The sequence below is a fragment of the Leucoraja erinacea genome, chromosome 28, assembly GCF_028641065.1.
Source record: "Leucoraja erinacea ecotype New England chromosome 28, Leri_hhj_1, whole genome shotgun sequence".
In the NCBI taxonomy this organism is placed as follows: Eukaryota; Metazoa; Chordata; class Chondrichthyes; order Rajiformes; family Rajidae; genus Leucoraja; species Leucoraja erinaceus.
Genome location: NC_073404.1, coordinates 23,202,465 through 23,226,197, shown reverse-complemented (window position 1 = coordinate 23,226,197; position 23,733 = coordinate 23,202,465). Strand labels below are relative to the sequence as shown.

The following is a 23,733-nucleotide window of genomic DNA, read 5'->3' as shown; positions in this document are numbered from 1 at the left end:
GAGGGCAATTCACTGGATGTTTTCAAAGTGCTGGATTTAACTCTTAGGGCTAAAGGAATCAATCGATATAGGGAAAAAGCAGGCGGGGTACTGATTTTAGATGATCAGCCATGATCAAATTGAATGGTGGTGCTGGCTCGAAGGGCCGAATGGCCTACTCCTGCACCTATTTTTCTATGTTTCATAGAAACATAGAAATTAGGTGCAGGAGTAGGCCATTCGGCCCTTCGAGCCTGCACCGCCATTCAATATGATCATGGCTGATCATCCAACTCAGCATCCCGTACCTGCCTTCTCTCCATACCCTCTGATCCCCTTGGCCACAAGGGCCACATCTAACTCCCTCTTAAATATAGCCTTTTCTATGTTCTATGTTCAAAATGAAACCAGAGATTTTTGACAACAGGCTCACAAATGACTGATGACTTTTCAGGTTGGGATCATTCTTCGGAAGAATCCAGAGACAGAATGGTGTCTGACCATTTGCCTCCACAGATGCTGCCCGTTGTGTTGCTCCAATAGATTCCGGCAACTACTAATAATAATAACACATTTTATTTATGGGCGCCTTTCAAGAGTCTCAAGGATACCTAAACTACTGTTCCTTGTGTCTCATGTGCCCTCACAAATATAATGTTACAGTGGCCAGATCAGTTTCAGTGATAATAGCTTTTGAAAAAATGTTGGTCGAGATTGACTTTAGAGATACAGGGCGAAAACAAGCCCTTCGGCCCACTGACTCCACAGCGACTCTGTACACTAACACTATCCTACAGACTAGGGGCAATTTACAATTTTACCAAAGCCAATTAACCTACAAACCTATACGTCTTTGGAGTGTGGGAAGAAATCGGAGCACCCAGAGAAAACCCACGTGGTCACATGGAGAACATGTAAACTCCATACAGACAGCACCCGTAGTCAGGATCGGACCTGGGTCTCAGGCGCTGTAAGGCAGCAACTCTACCGCTGCATCACTGTGCTGCCCTAAATGTTGGGTAGAACGTCCTTGCTCGTCTTCAAAGTAGTCCTATGTGTTATTTTATGTCTCTCAAGTGGGGCAAGAGTGAAGCGCTCACCGGTCTCCATTTAACATTGCATCAGAAAGATAACATCTCAGAATGTGCAGCACTTGTTCGGTATGACATTGAGGTTTCAGCCTAGATTCAGCCAAAGCAGTTTCATAGGCAAGAAGTTTATTACTGAAGGACAGATAATGCTATAGCAGAGAGAAATGAGAGTAGTCAAGGGATCCGTTTGGAATTGTTTCAGCCGAGAGTTAGACCATTCAGCATGAGCTGAATGCACATTACCGAGTTGATGGTTGGATTGCATTCCCCCCCCATTGACGAGTACCTATCTAACAATGGGGTGGAACATTTAAATCAAATGCAAGTGGCATTGAAGCAACATTACAATACCATCAGCAAAATGTTCCAGGCAGTCACTGGTTTCCAGGCAATCTCCCTGGCTTGACACTGATCTCAAGTGTTGTGGGGAGTTTGTGTGTTCTCACTAGAATATCCACTGGTGCTATGGTTTCCTCCTGCATCCCAGAAACATGCAGGTTGCTTTTTCTCATTGCCCACTGTAAATTACCCCAGTGGAGGTGGTGGCAGGTGAGGGAGTGGGTTGCGTGGAAGTAGATGGGGGAACATTTAATTAATGGGGTTATTGTGAACCTTTTGGACTGAATTGCACTTCTACACTTGGAGAAACATATGAGAAAAGAACACAACAAAGGGAAGCAAGAATTGGATTAACAGCCCCTTGAGTCTACTTGATTTCCTTCAGGACATTAGATTTATTAACCTCATACATATGCTTAACAGCAGAGCATTCACATTCAACAGCAAAGACTTGCAATCTCCAGACTAAAGAAATGTTGCCTTATTTCTGCCATGAATGTTGAACCTTTACCCTGTAAAAGAGCAGTTCAACGCTCTCAAAGGAATCTATACCTCAGCATCTGTCAATTCCAGTAAGCGGGGTAAAGCTGCTCTGAAGAACCAGCATCAAATTGTATTTGAGAGGCTACAGGAGTACAGATCAAAGGGTCCGCAAGGATGCGTCAGTGTGAGGTTGAGTTGTAACAGGGCCAGCAGCATCTTTGTTAATCCTACAGTTTACAAATACAGCAGCAGTGTTGATGAACTTGCTCTCAGATCTGTGAAATTGCACACCTCAGCCAACTTATTTAAAACAGCTGACTCAGATTCAGTCAATATATACACCTAATTCTCTTATCCATTATCGCTGTCTCTGCATTAGGGTTGCCAATTATCCTGTATCAAATGGGATTCGTCATAATTTAAAAAGAAAAGTGTCTGTTTTGTGATATATTTCTGATCCCAAACATGGATCCCAAGATACAGTTGTCAGAAATGGGCATCGCTAAATTGCCATCATAGAATATCAGGGCTGACAGAATAAAGGCCTGGATAGAGTGGATGTGGAGAGGATGTTTCCACCAGTGGGAGAGTCTAGGAGCAGAGGCCGCAGCCTCAGAATATAAAGATGTACCTTTAGAAAAGAGATGAGGAGGAATTTCTTTAGAAAGAGGGTAGTGAATCTGTGGAATTCATTTCCACAGACGGCTGTGGTGGCTAAGTAATTGGGTATTTTTAAGGTGCAGATTGACAGAATCTTGATTAGTATATGTGTGTCAGCGGTTATGGGGTCAGGGCAGGAGAATGTGGTTGAGAGGGAAAGATAGATCAGCCTGATTGAATGGCGGAGTAGACTTGATGGGCCGAATGGCCTAATTCTGCTCCGATAACATGTGAACTGAAACGGTTCAGCATTTTATTACGCTTTTGCATTTTATGCACTGGGTTTATCTCTTGGATCAAGTTTTCAAGAAGAGGTTTTCCAAATGCAACATGCGCATTAAATACTGACCCTCTTCCTCATGCTCCACCCTGGAAAGGCCAAATGTGAAGATTTACTTTTCTGTCATAACTTAAGTATTACTCTATCGTGGAGCTGTCACAAGTGATGTTGGTTTTGTGGAATGATGTGATCCCCACTCGTGGCTCCCTGGCATGAACCCAGCTTTAGTCAACACCATTAGTGCTTGCTTCACAAGACATTTCAATTGAGAAAGCTGAGTTTTTCCATGTACCCTTGGATGGCTGGAACTCGACGATAACGTCAATATTAAATGCACATGTCTCATTCTGTATGTGCAGACCTTACATGTTGCTCTTTGGCAGATGCATTGGGACATTTCAGGAATTTCTTTCCATGGGTGATGGAACACTTAATTAACTTGTTGTGTCTCAATTACAGATAAGACAACCAGGCGAAAACCACAATCCGAATCACCTCATCACTTATGCCAGGCTCTGACAAATGAGAATAGCAAAGTGATTACAACTTAGCGAAGACTCCCATGAGCTTCTTAACAACTTGATTAGTGAAGGAAGGGATGCGCATATTCTGAACACGTTCTCAGCTCCTTGGTGAACATTGAACAGTTTGCAATTATTCACTTCAACTTCCAAGACAGCAGTCTTGGCTCATTTGCGAGCAGTGCTTACTTTGGAGTCCAAATGTACTGGTTCAGAGATCTAAACTGATGATCCATGCTGGTTACTTAATGCAGCACTGTGGGATTCTTGCAAATATTCAAACTGGTATCTTTTAGAGTGATAGAGTCAGGCAGCGTAGAAACAGGCCCTTCGGCCCAACTTGCCCATACCGGCCAACGTGTCCCATCTACACTAGTCCCACCTGCCTACCCATATCCCTCTAAACTTTTCCATGTACGTGTCTAATTGTTTCTTATACAAAGTTCTGGTAATGTTTAGGTTAAGACATTTGGGTGGCACCGTGGTGCAGCTGCCTTATAGCACCAGAGACCTGGGTTAAATACTGACTATGGGTGCTGTCTGTACGGAGTTTGTACGTTCTCCCCGTGACCTGCGTGGGTTTTCTCCGAGATCTTCGGTTTCCTCCCACACTCCAAAGACGTACAGGTTTGTAGCTTAATTGGCTTGGTATCATTGTAAATTGTCCCTAGCGTGTGTAGGACAGCGTTAATGTGCAGGGATCGCTGGTCGGTGTGAACTCGGAAGGCCAAAGTGCCTGTTTTCATGCTGTATCTCTAAAAATAAAAAATAAAAATAAAATTAAACTGAGGCTCTCAGATGGGCCTTATGGTACCATTAAATAAAATATTTCCTTATCAACATTAATCTATCTACCAATATTACTGAAGCAGATTATTTGTTCGTTACTGTGTTGGCAACTTGCTGTGCACAAATCAGCCACAGCATTTTGTGCATACAAGTACCATAGCCGTGAAGCAGCATGGACCATTTGCTGAAAGGCATTGTAATGGCATCAGATCATTTTCAAACTTGTTGCAGTGGCTTTGCAAGTGCGTTGGGCTTTAAGGGAGGATCCAGGAATTCTTCTGCAGCCACATCTGCTGGACACACCAGGAACCTTATTCATCCCAATTCCTGATTCCTTTATGTTCACAAGCTTCACAAGTTTTAGGAGGGGAATTAGGCCACTCGGCCCATCAAGTCTACTCTGGCGTTCAATCATGGCTGATCTCTGCCTCCTAAACCCATGTTCCTGCCTTCTCCCCATAACCCTTGACACCCGTTCTAATCAAGAATTTGTCCGCCTCTGCCTTCAAAAAAATATCCACTGACTGTGGCTGGTACTGATTGTGGGTGATCAGCCATGATCACATTGAATGGTGGTGCTGGCTTGAAGGGCTGAATGGTCTACCCCTGTCTATTGAGTATTGTCTATTGACTTGGCCCCCACAGCCCTCTGTGACAATGTGTTCCACAGATTAACTACCCTCTGACTAAAGAAGTTCCTTTTCACCTCCTTTCTAAAAGAGCGCCCTTTAATTCTGAGACTATGACGTCTAGTCCTAGATTCCCCACCAGTGCAAAGATCTTTTCAACATTCCACTCTATCTATGTATTTTGTTATTCTGTAAGTTTCAAGAGGTACCCCCTCAACCTTCTAAATAAGCTGCAGCGAGTACAGGCCCAGCACCGTCAAACGCTCAACATATGCTAACCCACTCATTCCTGGGATCATTCCCGTAAACCTCCTCTGGACCCCCTCCAGAGCCAGCACATCCTTCCTCAGATATAGGGCACAAATTTGCTCACAGCATGTTTTTGTAAAGCTGGTCCCACAAGAAGAAATGAGCCACACAGATACAAGCTGCGCTCTTTCATTAGCTCAACACTCTCATCATCCAAGCTTCCGTAAAAGCCTGACCCACTTTCACGACCCAACTCACAACCATTTTTTACTCGTGGACAATTTCCATCAGGCTAGAAAAATGCCCCGACCTACTTGATGCCACGAGTACCTACGACTAGCATCACAACCTACCTACGATCTCCTACGACCTCGTGACGACCATGCTGCGAGTATGAGTCCAGGGCAAACTCGTCAGACGTCGTGCATTAGGTCGTGAAAGTGGGACAGGCCCTTTACTCTCTCACCACAATCATTACAATCCATCACAATGATCCCATCTATGTTTGTAATGGCAAATGTTCAACTTTTCCAGTGCCCTCTTTTCCAGTTGCCATTAATACACGGGTACAGTAGGAGTGACCTTACGCAGACCCAATAGAACAGATCTTCCAGTCGTTATTACCAGTTATAGATCTTCCAATCGTTATTACCAGTTTAGTTGGTTGGTTATTGACGTAAGCAAAGAGATGAATGTACAAGGCTTTCCTAAGCCTGCATGCAAGTTGTGGCTGGATGCTCTGTCCCTGCTTTGGTGAGAACTGTATGCCCTCCCTCCCTGTGCCTGCTCCTTCATGTGCCCTAAGCCCTTACATATACACCTCCCTGTGCATCTAATGACTGCCCCCAAGTGTCCAAAATAATACTGCAAGATGTATCTAAGCAAAATAACATGATATGACAACAATAAACACAAATGGCTCCTTTAATGTTCCAAGGAAACACTTTTCCGGGTTTCTTGACACCAGAATAGCTGGCACCATCCTTTCCTGACACACCGCTAACATCCAGCCAGAAAAAATGTAACTTGAAATCAATGACATTTGCGAAATGGAAGTGATCAATATCAGCATTTCATTGTCATTAATAATTAATCTTATATATGGGATTTTATAATTTACTGATGGCATTGCTGGGATGGCATTGTCTTACAGATTTTAAAATCATTCAAGAGCAAGTTAGTCCGTGAAATCAAATCCACTGTCTTTGTCGATGGTTGGGATCAGTTTAATTAACTCTGTATAGAGTGCAGAGATGTAATGGAGAGAGAGAGTAGCTATATTGGCCTCATCAGCTTCACTGCAAGAAGGACATTATTGCTATTGAGGGAGTGCAGCATAAGTTCACCAGGTTAATTCCTGGGATGGCGAGACTGACGTATGATGAAAGAATGGGTCGACTGGGCATGTATTCATGGGAATTTAGAAGGACGAGAGGGGATTTCATAGAAATATATAACATTCTTAAAGGATTGGGCAGGCTAGATGCAAGGAAATTTGTTCCCAATTTTGGGGGAGTCCAGAACCAAGAGTCTCAGTTTAAGAATAAGGGGTAGGCCATTTAGGACTGAGAGGAGGAAAAACGTTTTCACCCAGAGAGTTGTGAATCTGTGGAATTCTCTGCCACAGAATGCAGTGGAGGCCAATTCGATGGATGTTTTCAAGAAAGAGTTAGATTTAGCTCTTGGGGCTAAAGGAATCAAGGGATATGGGGAAAAGGCAGGAACGGGGTGCTGATTTTAGATGATCAGCCATGATCATATTGAACGGCGGTGCTGGCTCGATGGGCCGAATGGCCTACTCCTGCACCTATTTTTCTATATTTCTAAGAGGAGAGTGCAGTTTGGAGGAGGCAGCAAAGGCAGTCTCACCGTCAGTTTGTGGACTGATGTTATGCAGGACTAAAATGTAGCATGTTTTTCAGATCCATAATCAATTCAAGTGATAGAGGTTTAGGGGAGACCTGATAGAAGTATGTAAAATGATGGGGATATTGATCGGGTAGGCAGTCAGAACCTTTATCCCAGGGTTAAAATATCAAACCTTAAAAAATATTAAAACAAAAACTTTGACCTTTCAACATGAAGCCGTGCCCTCTAGTTTAAGACTTTCCTGCCCTGGGGAAGAAACGGTAGCTGTTCACCTTATCTCTTCCCCTTCTGATTTGATATACCACCGTAAGGACACCACTCGGCCTCCTACACTTAAGGGGAATAAGGATCCATGCCCATCAACCCTTGTCTCCTTTGATTCTTTTGACACTTCCCTACACTAAGTACACTCACAATCACAGTGGCACAGCGGTAGAGTTAGTGCCAGAGACCCAGGTTTGATCCTCACCACGGGTGCTACCTGTACGGAGTTTGTACGTTCTCCCTGTGACCACGTGGGTTTTCTCCAGGTGCTCCGATCTCCTCCCACACTCCAAAGTTTGTAGGTTGATTAGCTTATGTCAGTTGTAAATTGTCCCTCGTGTGTCGGATAGTCCTTGTGTACGGGATGATCGCTGGTCAGCGCGGAGTCGGGGGGCTGAAGAGCCTCTTTCCAAGTTGTATCTTTAAAGTCTAAAGTAAAGTAAAGACAACACACACACACCTTGAGCACGTTACTATACAGCACAGCGCTACACAGCAGTGAAGCTTGGAAGACCAATCTACATCAAGAATGCAAATTGAATCATTTTCATTTCTGCTGTCTTCGTTGTATTCTGTGAGATTTCTGGCAGCTCAAAATCATCAATGAATCTGTCCTCTCTCTGACCAACATGCCTCGCATCCCTGCCACCCTCAAGCAGAAGCATCTCTACTGGCTTGGACCTGTACACATGATGGAAAATGGACGCATCTCCAAAGAGGTGCTATACAGGGAGGTCACCAATGCATAGAGGCCAAGAGGAAGACTGAAGCTTCCCTATGAGGATACTATTAAAAAAGATATGACACATTTTAACATTGGCACTGACAACTGGGAAGTGGCTGCTGAGGACCGAGGGAGGTGGACAAAGGCGGGTATGAAGCACCACAACATCATGTGGTTCAAGGCCGTGGAGGGGAGGCGCCATGATGGTGCGCGTGTGTCAGGGGTTATAGGGAGAAGGCAGAAGAATGGGGTTGAGAGGGAAGGATAGATCAGCCATGATCGAATGGCGGAGTAGACTCGATGAGCCGAATGGCCTGCCTCTACTCCGATGATTTATGAACATCACAAAATGGTCAACGGCCACAGCAACACACTCCCCGATCCCAATGGCGAGAGACAAGTTCACCTGTGGAAGCTGTAGGAGGCTCTGCCTGTCAAAGATCGGCCTAGTCATAGTGCAACCACAGGTAAAACAATCTGCTCTCCAAGCAGGGCAACATGAAAGCCGCACCATCATCTCTCTCAGATGGACGGATGCCCACAACAATGGGGATAATTTACAGTGGCCAACTAGGCTACCAGAATATCTTTAGGATGCAAGAGGAGGCAGAAACACTGACAGAAACCCTCACAGTTAACAGGAGAATGTGCAAACTCCACATGGACGACACATATAATAAGGGCCAAATTCTCAGTCTCTGGAAGCCATCAGTAATGAGCACTGCGCCAACTATGTCACCCCTCACTGCATTATAGTGAAAATCCTTGAATCGTATGTCTGTAAGTTGAACACCAGTTACACGTCCCAATATGACTGTCAAAATATTCAGAAGAAAATGCAACCCATAATACACATTTTAAAAATATTAACAATATCTCCAAGGAAAACAATAATTGTAGATTTTGTGACAAAGTGATGTATTTCATGGCACCAAAAAATATATATTTATTTGATAACAATCCTCACGGCAATGAGGAAATTAGCATAGAGATTTAAAAGAGAAAATGTAAAGTGTTGGAGCAATTCAGCAGGTGAGGCAGCATCACTGGAGAATATGAATAGGTGATGTTTCAGGTTGGGGGCCTTTCATCAGACTGACATGGATAGGAGACGTTTTGGGTCAGGATCCTTCTTCAGACTTAACACAGTCTGAAGTAAGGTCTCGACCCGAAAGATCAACCATTCCTTCTCGCCAGATATGCTGCCTGTCCCACTGAGGTACTCCAGCTTATGTGTCTATTTGCAGTCTAAAGAAAGGTCTGCCTATCCATGTCCTCCAGACCCTGCTGCCTGACCCATTGAGTTACTCCAGCACTTTGTGTTTTATGTCAGATTCCAGCATCTGCAACTCCTTGTGCCTACTCTTTTTAAGAGAGAAATTGTTTCCAGTTCCCGCAACGTTGGTGCCCTCTAATGTCAAACTAGGTACACTGCAGGGCTCAGCAGACAGGCTTTGGGAATTATGGTGTGTGGTTTAGAAACTGAGCACCACTGACACCGTTTCTATTGAAAAGTATTTGGGATTTTTAATTTGGGATTTGTCTGATGGGAAAATCACGTTATGAATCCATTGCAAAAGACTGGAAGAGAAATACCTGTCGGCAGCAACTAGGAGAAAAGATCAGTCTGAAGAAGGGTCTCAACCCAAAACGTCACCCATTCCTTCTCTTCAGAGATGCTGCCTGTCCCGCTGAGTTACTCCAGCATTTTGTGTCTATCTTCGGTGTAAACCCACATCTGCAGTTCCTTCCTGCACAGGCAGACATTTATCATTGTTTGCTGTTTATTTATAAGTTGTGTCACAGTATTTAACAATCCCATACCTGTCACACTTACTATTATGAGCTCTGGAAGTGACCAGTGGGGATTCAAATGATTTTCTATTTCATTGTTACTGCTGACTTTGGGGCTAGGTAGACACAGACAACGAGGCTTTTGATAACGACCAAAGGCAAAAGGATGAAGGAGTTGCGAATTGTGAAGCCAGAGGAAAGGAAGGTGGGTGGAGGGAGAGGGGGATTGCAGAACTAGGTGTGAATCCAGGTGGGGCACAAGTGAGGGGGGGGGGGGGGGGGGGGAGGAGAAAGAACGATGGGTGTAGTGGAGAAAGGAGAGGGTGGGGGTGGAGTTGTAGGGGTTACCTAATATTGGAGAATTTAGTATTCATTCCGTTGGGTTGTAAGCAGTTTTTTCTCAGTCCATGATGGAAGAAGAGGGGATTGGAACTGGTGATTGTTCCTCTAGTAACTGGCATGTTGTTGGCCTCCTGCCAAGTGAAAATAACCATTGCTCTATGTTTACTAGTATGTGTGGTAGTAGTAGAGCAGGACTTTCAATCTCTGTAGTAAGTCGGCACTCTTGCTATTTGCAGTGGGATTGGAGTGGTGAAAGGTAGGGTCATCGGGGTCATCAGGTGGGCACCCTCCTTCTTTGACGATTTATTGATAAGCCCGCAACAACTCCAGAGGGATCAACAGTGATACCTGGCGTCCCAGTTACATCCCCCTCAATTCTATACCTTCCTGTCTTCATCTTGCAGCCCAATCATTGTCTCCCCTTTTGATGCAAAGTAACCAGCAGAAAAATTAAAGTGTGGTTTTACAGCTGCAATAACATTATTTTTGTCTGCCTCTCTTTTTCAGCTGGTCAGATATACAAAAGAAAGATACATAAACCTTGGAACCTTGGGGTCTGTTGTTAAGCTGCCGGACACCCAATGCCTGGTGGACAACAGGAAGAGTCGACATCCTCAGCTTATAGATTGTGAGAGAGTGAAAAACGTTTACCTGAAGTCTTGGCGTTTTGTCCAGGTGGGTGACAGGGATGATGCCCCATTTAAACTGGAATAGTCTCCATCATTTACAAAAGCCTTTCACGACATGGAACTTCAGGACATTTGGACAGGTGCATGGACAGGAAAGGTTTGGAAGGATATGGGCGAAACGCAGGCATGTGGGACTAGCGTAGATGGAAGATCTTGGTCGGCATGGACGTTGGGCCGAAGGGCCTATTTCCACGCTGTATGACTCACAACCAGCACCTTAGCATCTACTGTATATTCCTTCATTAGAGCAATTCGCGCTACTCTCCATGGCGACTTCATTCTAGTTGCCGCAAAATTTTCAACATGTTGAAAAGTTCTCGGTGACCAAAATTAGGCCGCGACTAGTTCCCAAAATGTGGGAACTCCTCACGACCATGAAGGCGACTCCCCGGCAACCACCCGCGAACATGTGGCGACTGCAAATTCTCCTGCAGCCGCCTAAAAAGTTGCCTGACATCTACCTATGTTACTGCAAGTGGGACCCCCGTAAAATAAAATACTCATAGTTTAGCTTAATTTAGAGTCTCAGCAACTATAAAAGACAGAAGAATGTAGATACAAGGAACAACAGATGCTGGTTTGCCAAAGAAGATAAAGAGAGCTGGAGTAACTCAACGGGTCAGGCAACATCTCTGGAGGACACAGATAGGTGACGACTAGAGTCTGGACCCTTCTGCATCTGAAGATCCGATCCGAAACGTCACCTCGCCATGTTCTCCAGCGATGCTGCCTGGCCCGCTGAGTTACTCCAGAACTTTGTGTCTTAAACTATAAAAGATTGTGGTGGAGTAATTCATAAACATTTTCAGTGACCTCAAATGTGGCTGTGATTCGTTACGAAGCCGTTGGTTTTTGTCGAAAGTATCCAGTTGTTACTGTGATTGTGAATGTGATGTGATGGAGGTCTTCTTGTGTCTCTTCAGAATGGATCGATCCTTAACCTGGAAACTGGCCGTTGCTTAGAGGTGGAAAGCAACAAGAAGGCTGATTTTGGGCTGGAGTTGGTTTTACAGCAATGTACAGGACAGAAATGGACAATTAAAAATGTCTTGAAGCAAGCGACCTAAAGCTGAACTGGCACAATCCAAAGAAAACTGGATCCCTCAGCAACTGAATGACTAAAAAAACAACATCTGAGTGATATTCTGACAGGCCTGGGGAAGAGAACGCCCTTAAGGCCTCCAACATATTTGAGTGAAAACACAAACTCAAAGTGGGTTTAATCTTCAAGCTTCTGGGCTTTTATTTTTATTTTGAGATTTTAAAATAAGATCTTATTTTCAGTGAATGTTATATATAATCAAATGGGGAAAATGTTGAGAAATATCTGTTCAATAAATTAATAATTCCATGTGATTAAAATTGATTGGTACACACTGTAAAATGCTTCTGTCAAAGCTAACCATTGATAAGTGGAACTCAATGAGATGTGAACTGCTGTTACCTCTTGACAACCATTATCATTTGGGATTTTGTGCCGACTCTCAGCCTTTTGAGGGCTGGTCTGAGTGTGGTCATTGAGATTCCAATGTGCATGAATCCATTATGTGTTTAGCTGCTTTCACATTTGACATTACTTTTCCAAGTACTGGTGCTAACGTACATTGACTACAAATGCCGTGAGGGATTTTTGAATTGAAAACTGATGGAGCACATTGATTTGGAATTGGAGTGATGATATTTTGTCATGTGGGGCTTTGAACTAACTTTGCTAAATCCGCTCTCAGTGCTCTCGCCAGTTACCTTGTTGAATTCACATTATTTCTGGGTACAGTGGTTCTCTTAGTATTAGAGCTGCTTTGCAAACGAAAGAAGGAAAGAAAGAAGGAATAAAATGGACCCCTGAGCGACATCAACTAAAAGGGTGAGGACCACTGCATCCAGCAGCTCTAACCGTCACTCGAAATCTGGCACAAGTATCGATTTCCAACTTGTATTGTCAGGAATTTGCTTGTATCAATATTGTCTGTATGTTGTCGTAAAAGTGAAATAAAGATGTGGCAGAGACACTAAAATATACAAAACAGTTGGAAAAGATCAATTTAGTTTTGCAGTTATTTGTTGTTGGGCTGTTCACTGCATAGTTTACACTGAGATATTACGTTCTATTATAAGACCATAAGGCATAGGAACAGAATTAGGCCATTTGGCCCATCGAGTCTACTCCACCATTCAATCATGGCTGATCTATTTTTCCCTCTCAATCCCATTCTCCTGCCTTCTCCCTGTAACTTTGGATGCCCTTAGTAATCACAACCAATATGTTTCCAAGATGGAACACAACCCAGGCAACTATTTGCATGCTGGACACAGAAGAAGATTCTACAATCACGTATTACTATCTTAAATCTATACAGTGTAAATGGCTTGATTGTAATCATGTAATGTCTTTCTGCTGACTGGATAGCACGCAACAAAAGCTTTTCACTGTACCTCGGTACACGGGACAATAAACTAAACTGAATTGATCATTAAAAATTTTAATCTGCACTTTAAAAATTCCCAATGTCTTTGCCTCCATAGCAATCTACGGCAATGAATTCCACAGATTCACCACCCTCTGGTGACAGAAATTCCTCCTTATCACCATTCTAAAGGTACGTCCTTTTATTCTGAGGCTATGCCCTCTGGTTCTGGACTCTCCCATTACTGGAAACATTCCTCTACATGCCCTACATACAGGGCAGTCACGGTGGCACAGCGGTAGAATTGCTGCCTTACAGCGAGTGCAACGCCGAGACCTGGGTTCGATCCCGATTACGGGTGCTGTCTGTACGGAGTTTGCACGGTGTCCCCGTGACCTGCGTGGGTTTTCTCCGAGATCTTCGGTTTTCTCCCACATTCCAAAGACGTACAGGTTTGTAGGTTAATTGGCTTTGGTAAATGTAAAAAGTGTCCGTAGTGGGTGCAGGATAGTGTTAATGTGCGGGGATCGCTGGTCAGCACGGACCCGGTGGGCCGAAGGGCCTGTTTCTGTGCTGTATCTCTAAACTAAACTAAACACTCTATCTAGGCCCTTCATTATCTGGTAGGTTTCTATGAGATCTTATGGAGAGGGATTGAATTTCAGTCCCTATTTCCAGAACAAAGACAGCCCTTCCTACTCTAAAGGCGTGCAGGTGTGGAGGTTAATTGGCTTGGCATTAAAAAAATGTAAAATTGCCCCTAGTGTGTGTAGGATAGCGTTAGTGTGCGGGGATTGCTGGTCAGCGTGGACTTGGTGTGTCGAAGGCCTTGTCTCCGCGCTGTACCTCTAAACTAATTTCAAGTGGTGGATAAACTCAGGAAACGCTGACTTATAGATGAGTGTTACTGGCATATCCATAGCTGATGCACCAAGCATATCTTCAAGGGTCGGAACTTCATCAGATGCATACTCAAACAAGACAAATTCAGTACATTCAGGAGAGATACCAAGAGAGAAAAATCCTCCTTTGCTGTGAGAAGCTTTGCTGGAGACATTTTATGGCTTTGCCAATTATTCCAACTCACACTGCCCATTATTTCATCAAATTCAAATACTCATCAGGGTTGTAAAATCACCTGGTTATTGACTACATGGTCTCCAGGACAGGGTGGCACAGGCCCACAAACTGGTAGAATAGCACCTCATATTCTGCTTGAATAGCTTACAATTTCACAGCATGAACATCAAATGATCCAATTTCAAGTAATATAACCACCATCTCTACCTATCTTTCCTTCTGATCTACCCTGGTCCTTTGTTAAAGGCAGAAAGGGCACAGGAAAGCATTTCTTAAAGGGGTTCTTCACAGTCACTGTCTGTTTGGATGAAGTATGGTTGAAAACATTCTGTAAGTTCTCTATCTGTCTGTACAAGCACAGAGTTCACTCCCATCCGCACATTTAGATATTTCTAAGTTTACTTTTTTCAAATATGGCGCAGAGCTGGGTGACTGTGTGCTGGTCTCAGAAGAGGATCTGCTATCACCCATTACAATCGCTCCACACTTTTAAATCTTTCTTTCAACAGCAAATCTTGCATTAAATGCAGTACTCTTTGTCCTTGTGGACGGTTTGATTATAACCATGTATAGTCTTTACTTTGACAGGATAAGCACACAAACAAAAGCTGTTCACTGTAACTCAGTGCACTTGACATATAATAAACCAAACTAATCTAAACTACACCATCTCAGTGGGTAACTCTGAACCAGCAAAGAGTTATAATGGGAGGTTTAGATGAGGGACCCTCAGTTCAACAGCAAAGGGCTACAGCGAGGTTTAGATGGGGGAGATCCTCAGTTCAACAACAGGCAACAGTGATTCACAGACTGTTCTTGAACACGTCAGTAGAGGGACTGTTCTTGAACACGTCAGTAGAGGGAGCTCTAGACATACCTCGGCAATGAACAGGAGAGATTTAGTTTTGTTTAAATATGTACTGTGGAAACAGGCCCTTCGGCCCATCGAGTCCATGTCGATCATTGATTACAGGTGTACACACTAGTTCCATGTCTTACACACTGGTGTCAAGTTACAAAAGCCAATTAACCTACAAACCTGCATGTCATTGGAACGTAGGGAGAAACTGGATCACCCAGAGAAAACCGACGCGGTGAGAGGGAGAACGTACAAACTCTGCACAGACAGCACACGTAGTCAGAATCAAACCCAGGTCTCTGGTGCTGTGAGGCAGCAACTATGATTTTTGTGGGAACCTCGGTGCAATCTGAAATGTCAGATTCTAACCCTGATAGGAGAAGATAGCAGACTTAAATTTTAATAGAGACAGCCAAAACCTAAATCACTCCCAAAATGTTGTAAGAAGGAACTGCAGATGCTGGTTTACACCAAAGATAGACACAAAATGCTGGAGTAACTCAGCAGGACAGGCAGTATCTCTGGAGAGAAGGAATGGGGGGGCATTTCGGTTCGAGATCTTTCTTCAGACTCTTTTGCGATACGTTGGCTCTGATATATGCATGGCTTGGAGACGACAGTAGAAAGGTGGATTGATAGCTGCTGGGAAGCTCAGACATCACTTAAAGGTGGAATTATTTTTTCCCAACTATCAACGAGTGTCCGTGAAAGAACCCTGCCTTCATAGCTTTACAAAGGAAGGTGGGAGGGAGGGATTCCACAGACCCAGGAGATTAGAAGACCTCGGAGACCTGGACTGATCATGGACATACATTCACTGGCCACATTGGGGAGAACGCAGGTAGCATGTTTGACCCATTCCCTGGATACCCAACTGTCCAGGTTTAAAAAACGGTTAATTTTAACCCAATTTGTTTAACGGAAGGAATAACTTTCACTGCCGTAGCTATTCACGTTTAAATATTGAATCAAAGCACAAAAGGTATCTGGTCCAACCGCATTTTAAATATTGTCAGCAGTTTTCAGTCCCATAAGTGGTGCGCCCCAATGGTGGTGAATCTGTGGAATTCTTTGCCATAGAAGGCTGTGGAGGTCAAGTCAGTGGGTATTTTTAAGGCAGAGATAGATAGATTCTTGATCAGTACAGGTGTCAGAGGTTATGGGGAGAAGGCAGGGGAATGGGGTCAGGAGGGAGGGAGAGATAGATCAGCCATGATTGAATGGCAGAGAAGACATGATGGGCCGAATGGCCAAATTCTACTCCTATTCCATATGACCTTATGATCTTATAAGCAGAAATTTGGGTTCTGAAGAGTTAAGATGTTAAAATGTATTTGGAAATAATCACGGCGGCCATTGATGAACTCAGTGGCAATCGGTTCTTTAGAATGACATGAATCGAACTGTTAATTATTGTCGTTAACCCATCCTCAATTCACACCTTCGAATGACAGAAAACTTCGGAAATGCATTTTGGCAGATGCCCCGGGATATTTCCGAAATCTCTTTCATGGATGATGAAACACTTAATTAACATGTTGGCAACCCAAATTATACTGAAAGCAGCCAGGCAGAAATTGCAATCAGAATCACCTCATCGTTAATGCCTTCTTCTGACAAACAGGGGGAGCAAAATAATTACAAATTAGTTTGGAATCCTACAAGAGAGACTTCATTTTGCTTATGGGCATCTTTAAGGCAGTGGCCAATGCTAATGCTTATCAGATTAATTCATGCAAAGAATGAGTCCAAGACCTCAATGTGTCCGGGATCTTTGTGCTTCAAGTTCAGACCCATTTGACACGACATGAGGAACCAGGTTTAATCTGGTTTGTGTGCAGATAAAAAAATCTTTGACTGGGTGTTGAGTGTTGTATTTATTGTTACATTGAGATGGTATCCAGTGTTTCCTTTTCAAGACTCCATTATGGAAATCCAGTCAACAAATTGTAATTTGTGCATGACGTGAATGTTATCCTTGATGCCATTATTGCCCATTTTCCTTTTGGTACTGAAGATAGACCCAAAATGCTGGAGTAGCATCTCTGGAGAGAATGAATGGGTGACCTTTTGGGATGAGACCCTTCTTCAGACCGAGAGTCAGGGGAGAGGGAGTTTAGAGATGTAGGGTAAGGTGTAAAAACCACAGATCAAAGCGGATGATGATAAGGAAATGTAGAGTGTGTGACGGCTCCCATGGGTCGGGCCATCCCAATTATCAAACCCCTCGGCCCGGGAATGGTTCAGTCCAGAGGCGGCCCATTAAAGGCAAGGGTTTGGGTGTCATCTTTCTCTCGTGGACTTCCCTGCTACCCAGAAGGACATATTAAACGGTACCTCTCGAAATTCCTGGCTCCTCGCTTTCATTTCGGGACCTACGCCCCACAAGTGGTTCATTGCAAGCTGAGAAGAAGGTGACAACGAGGCATACAATCAGTAATATTTAACCAGGAGGACAGTAGAACTAGTCAGAGAATGAGGATGGGGGAGGGACGGAGAGAGAGGGAAGGCAAGGGTTACTTTTGGTATGCCCTGGTGTAGAATGGACATTTAGGAAAAACTTCTGGTATCTCTTTGCCGCGTTCAATTATCATCAATACTTAGAAATTTAGACCAACTACCAATAAATCTTGGTATTTTATTGGAGTTCATATATAATGAATCAGCCAATCTATTAACCTAAGGAATTGCTCTAAAACCTAATTGAGATTTTTTAAGACATTCAACTAAGTTTGCCATTAATTACTGAATATAACAAAATGGTCACCACTCCAGTCACACAAATTGAACTGCAACATTAGGTGAATGTCTAATATTGGTGCATTGTGCTGTATCTCTCCATATCTCCATATCTCCAAATATATCACAGCAATATCACAAATTAAGGAATACTTCCCTTTCAACTGCTTAGCCATACATTATCATTCAGCATTGGACTAATGTTGAACAGATTTTGCTGGCTTTAACTTGCACTAAACGTTATTCCCTTAACTTGGATCTACACACTGTAAATGGCTCGATTGTAATCATGTATTGTCTTTCTGCTGAATGGTTAGCACGCAACAAAAGATTTTCACTGTACCTTTGTACACATGACAATAATCTAAACTGAACTGAATAACGTTAATGTGAAAGCTCAACAATGTTTTCAAAAACACCTGAAATATATGCGTCAAGCTGAATTATTTCCCAGTAAAATATTTGTAATACTACAGAGAAATATCTTCCAATATTACCTGAAAATAAATCAGAAATCATATTATTTTGATGTCACCGGCACTATTAAACAGTATTAAAATAACGATGAGAGCACTCTGTATTAAAAATAGGTAATATTAACTCAGTGATTTTATTCTTCTGCTCAGAAGGATTTTTCTGTGTCTACAAGGATAATGTAAGATGCTCCATGTTTCAAATCTTTATTGAGGCATGCACTGAAGAATAGAAGAAACTAGTATTTATAGAAGATAGACACGAAAAACTGGAGTAACTCAGCGGGACAGGCAGCATCTCTGGAGAGAAGGAATGGGTGACGTTTTGGGTCGAGACCCTTCTTTAGATATTTGCAGCATGCTACACATACTAGCCTATGTCAAACATTATGCAGTCAATGAGTTACATTAGAGGAATTAGGAAGTATGCAGGGAACTCAACAATCTATTTTGCACAACGTGTTGCCACAAAGACCAAAGATTAAATGTAATTCACTTATTTTTGATGGTTGAAAGAGGGATGAATGTTTGCCAGGATAACAGGAAAAGTTATTTCACTAGTGGGAAGCTATGGAATCTGTTTTCTCAGTTGAGGATGAAAAGCGAGCCTTTGTCGCAGGAGTCGAAAGTCAAGAGAGCTTAATTGTCATTAATACTGTAATGGAACAATGGATTTCTTACTTGCAGCAGCATAACAGGTCTGTAAACATGGTTGTCAATAGATAACATAATTAAACAAATGAAAAAATTTCAAAAAATTAGAAAAACAAATATTAATTAAATAGCAAAACAAATTAAAAGCACCAAAATCCCTGGTGCAATGACGACAGCTCATGGTTCAGTAGCTGAATGGTTGTTGTGATAAAGCTGATGCCAAACCTGGTGATCACAGTTTTCAGACTCCTACCTGATGGCAGAAGTGAAATGAGAATGTGGCCAGCATGGTTTATGTCTAAGATTTCATCCAAAATTAGGTATCCTTGATTGCCTCGGTACTGTTCCAAAATCCCAGCTACGTTTATAGTGGGTACGTATAACCCCAATCATCTCATATTAAAGGCAAAAATGAGAGTCAAGATATCAGATGACAGGAGCTCTGGGATCCTATCACCAACTAGAAAGTGGTCCTGACCTACCATCTACCCCATTGGAGGCACTCGGACTATTTGTGAGCAGACTCTGCTGAACTTTATTTGGGCTGCATGGTGTACCCTTTATATTGTATCTGTACACTGTGGACGGCTTGATTGTTATCATGTATAGTCTTTTTGCTAACAGATAGCATGCAACAAGAAAGCTTTTCACTGTACCTCACTTCACGTGACAATAATAAACTAAGCTAAATTAAATAGGCTATGTTTTTATACCTGATAAAAGGTGAGATTAGTCCATTGATGCTGTACAACTGGTCAACTGGTGCATTCACAGCATCTGAATATTGGGTTTGAGGATTAACAGACATAAACCTGCATGAATTTGACTGGGGTCAATAGTGTTGTCCTCATGGGAGGCACAAGAGAGAGATGTAACTGTAAAGATTTGACAGCTTGGTATAAATATAAACATATCGACCTATGAGCTGTTATAAGGCAAAATGGCGGCGCCCAGGTAAAATGGCGGCGCCCTGTACGGCAGCGGCTACTCCAGCTCCCGATAGCGATGTGCGTTTTATGTTCATATTGGTATATTGTCTGTCTGTGTTATAAATATTACTTGCACATTTGGAGTATGGGGAAACGCAATTTCAATCCAATTTATTTGAATTGACAATAAAGTTTACTTTGAACTTTGAACTTTGAAAAAACTGTGGTCGCAACATCCAGTTGTACAGCACCTGAACAATGGTGTGGCACGGTGGTGCAGCGGTAGAGTTGCTGCCTGACAGTGCTTGCAGCGCAGGAGGCCCGGGTTCGATATGACTACGGGTGCTTGTCTGTACGGAGTTTGTGGGTTTTTTCCGAAATCTTCGGTTCCCTCCCACACTCGAAAGACGCTCAGGTTTGTAGGTTAATTTGCTTGATATCAAATTGTCCCTAGTGCGTGTGGGATAGTATTAATGTGCGGGGATCGCTGGTTGGCGTGGACTCGGTGAGCTGAAGGGCCCATTTCCGTGCTATATCTCTGAATTAAACTGAACTAAACTAAACTAATGTGGCATCTCATCAGAAAACCATAAGGGGTTGATTGTAACTGCCCATAATTGGCAAAAAAACTGGCAATAAAAATGGATTAGCTCCTTTCTCACTTCTTCTGACTGTTTGATTGTCTTGCATTTAGAAATAACCTTTGAATATTCTATTCGGGATGATGTGATATTCAGAGACTGAGTTTGAAAACTGAAGCAATGGTTCCATCATACATGCCTCGAAATCCCAACATGAAGTGGTCATTGATTGTCATTCTGATTCTGTTGCCATGCTGGTATTCTGATTTCATTATTCCTTGCAGATTTATGCTTCATTTTTCTTATCTTGTATCAACCTTGGACTTGCAAGAAGAACACATGAGGTATAATTAACCTGGAGCAATTCATTGTGTTAAAGCAGTGTGTAAATGCAAGAAAAAGACAGAGAACAGAATATATAATATTACAGCTACAAAGTGCAGCTAAAAAAAAATGAAAGGCCCCTAATGAGATAGATAGGAAGAATTAGGTAGGTAGATATTGTTGTTTAAGAATTATTGTTAAAGGAACAGATTAATTTAACTTGAAGTATCTGTTTGATATTGCCATCTTTTCCAATCCAGAAGCATCGCTTGTTCAAATAATCTTTCTTTCCATGTTATTTATTTTATTTCTGTTTCTATTACTGCTTCTATAAATCTCACCTCACACCATCTGCTACCGAGACGCTCTACCCTAACTTTACTATTTCCAGGCTTGACTATGCCCTGGCATTCCTGACTGGACTCCTTTGATCATAATCTCCGGGCTTGTAGGCTGCGTCCCGAGACACATCAAATGTCCAGTTTAGTTTATTGTCACGTGCACTAATGTACGGTGAAATGCTTTACCTCGGTACAGGAAATGGTACAGGATGTGTCTCAAGAAATGCTACAAATGTCCCGCAGATTATTGGACCATCTGAGCAGACAGAACCCTCTCCTGGGCAGGAAGACAGGCCCCAAAAGAATGTTTAAGGACATCCCATTGAGATTCGTATGCAATTGATTTTCTAATGATATGGTCGTTTTGATTCATAAGTAAATTTGAAATGTGTAGGAAGGAACTGCAGATTAAACCAAAGATAGACACAAAATGCTGGAGTAACTCAGCGGGACAGGCAGCATCTCTGGAGAGAAGGAATGTGCGGTGATTCGGGGTGAGACCCTTCTTCAGACTGAAAGTCACGGGAAAGGGAAACGAGAAGTATAGACGGTGATGTAGAGAGAGATAGAGAACAAATAAATGAAAGATATGCAAACCAGCAACAATGACAAAAAAAACAGGTCATTGTTAGTTGTAACAGGTCATTGTTAGACCGAAAAGCTGGTGTGACAGGTGGAATAGATGGAGAGAGAGGGAATGCAGGGATTACTTTCACGTGGAGAAATTTGAAATGTTTATTTTCTGTTGTCTTTTATTTTGACATTATGGACAAATAGATACTGTGACTCTCAGAAACATGGGGAACACAAGGCATTCACTAAATGCCATTCCACTAAGGATTAATTTCCAATCTTCCTACCTATCTCATTGGGGGCTTTTCATTTTTTTAGCTGCACTTTCTCTGTAGCTATAATACTATATCCTGCACTCTGTTTCTCTATCTCTTCTGCACTCCCTGAATATGCCAACAGAAGTAGATTGTGTTGTACAGGAGGCATATGGTATGGTTGCCTTCATTGGTTGAGGCATTGTATGGCAGCTTTACAGGACTTTAGCTGGACCGCAATTGGATAACCGGGGTCAAGGAAAGAGCGCTCACGTCAATCGCGGCCATGTTTCCACCAATCTTTCCACCACCACGTACAAGAAGCACAAGAAGCGCAAGGCAGACACCATTGTATGCAGATGCCGAGAAGTGTGGTCAGCTCCGGATGAACAACTCCTGATCTTGTGTGTGGATTCGATAAGAAGTAGATTTGGATAAGCAATAAACGTGTTTAAAACCCATAAAAAGAATCACACCCAAGACATTGTTTAAGAACAGCGGCACCTTCTCAACTAGAAGGGAGAGAAGAATATTCATGTTTAATTCAGGGCTGAAGTAAACTTTGGAAAAGTAAAGAATTCTCTGAGCAAAGTTCTTTAATAACGTCAGACAACTTTAAAGTCAAATGAAGCTTCTGATTATTTTATTAACATAAATAATTTGACAAAACCCTGAGAAATATTATTTAAAAACAAACCGAAAAACTGAACAAATGCATAAACAATTTTGTATTACAGATTTGCAGAATATAGTTGTTGGCATGCTCAGCGGGTTAATCCGAACAACAATTAGTATGATCTGGGAACAACGGTACAGGGAAAGACATTTTGTGTTCTAAATTTATTCAATTGACAAGTGCTTTCCAATCCCCTGGAGCAAATGGGAAATCAACACAGCGAGGCATGCACAGTATGCTGCGAGAGGCTATATTTTCTTATGAATCCAGATGCAAACGATAATATGTTTTCCAGTTTTCTATTTTTTGGCGGGTGCGAAAAAGCAGGATAAAAGACATCCTTAATTTTTTATTTCTATTTATACTGCATCCCCAATGAGATCTCACATGGTTAGAATCAGCACGGTTTGACCTGAATCAAAGTTTTTTTAAAAATTAGAATTACCTCAATTCAGGTTCTGCACAGATTTGTTTTCGCTATTCCCACCGATCTGTTTCAAATCTCTATTATACAACGTAAGTCAACCTCGAGTTTAATAGTGATTGCTCCTAACTCTAATTTCTGATCACATTTCTAAACCAACTCACAGCATTAATACCCAGACCATTTACCACTGGTTCATATCAGTTGCAAGTTCGTAGTTGCTGTTGAATATTAGAAGTCCCATTATAAACCGATGCTACATTGATTTGTAATAGAGGTAGATTCTGACATCTATCAATACATTTGAAATAGGTACTTGGCAGTCAACAGCTTATTTCACATCTCTCGTGTCATCATTATAACCTGCTTCATTTTATTTCACAACGTCAGATCAGCCCCAATGATAGCAATTGAAGCCAGTGGCTGCTGCCGAAGCTAATGTTATTATTCCATAGCTCGCAACATCCTCAGGCCTCTCCGGGCTGTTGGGTAACAGGAGTATAATTCTCCTGGCATGTCCTTGCTTTCACCGATGATTTAATCACACAATTATTAACTGTTTTGACAGTTCACTTAGATATTCTAGGTTTGTAATCATAACATATCAAAGATCAAATCTGTGCCCCAACAACATAATTAAAAGATTTCCTATAAGTTGCGTGTTGCTTCCACTTAAACTTGACACTAATATTGCCATTGTTCACTTAATTATCTACCGA

The 23,733-nt window shown here is 42.4% G+C and overlaps 1 protein-coding gene across 1 annotated transcript in view; it reads left to right on the top strand.

Annotated features, from left to right (window-relative positions):
- Positions 1–12,739, top strand: part of galnt17 (polypeptide N-acetylgalactosaminyltransferase 17) — a 289,144-nt gene extending 276,405 nt beyond the window's left edge. The window contains exons 10-11 of the mRNA XM_055658049.1: positions 10,521–10,688; positions 11,626–12,739. Coding sequence (XP_055514024.1) covers positions 10,521–10,688; positions 11,626–11,769 — 312 coding nt within the window. The 3' untranslated portion in view covers positions 11,770–12,739. The remainder of the gene's footprint in view (positions 1–10,520; positions 10,689–11,625) is intronic.
- The last annotated feature ends 10,994 nt before the right edge of the window (positions 12,740–23,733 follow it).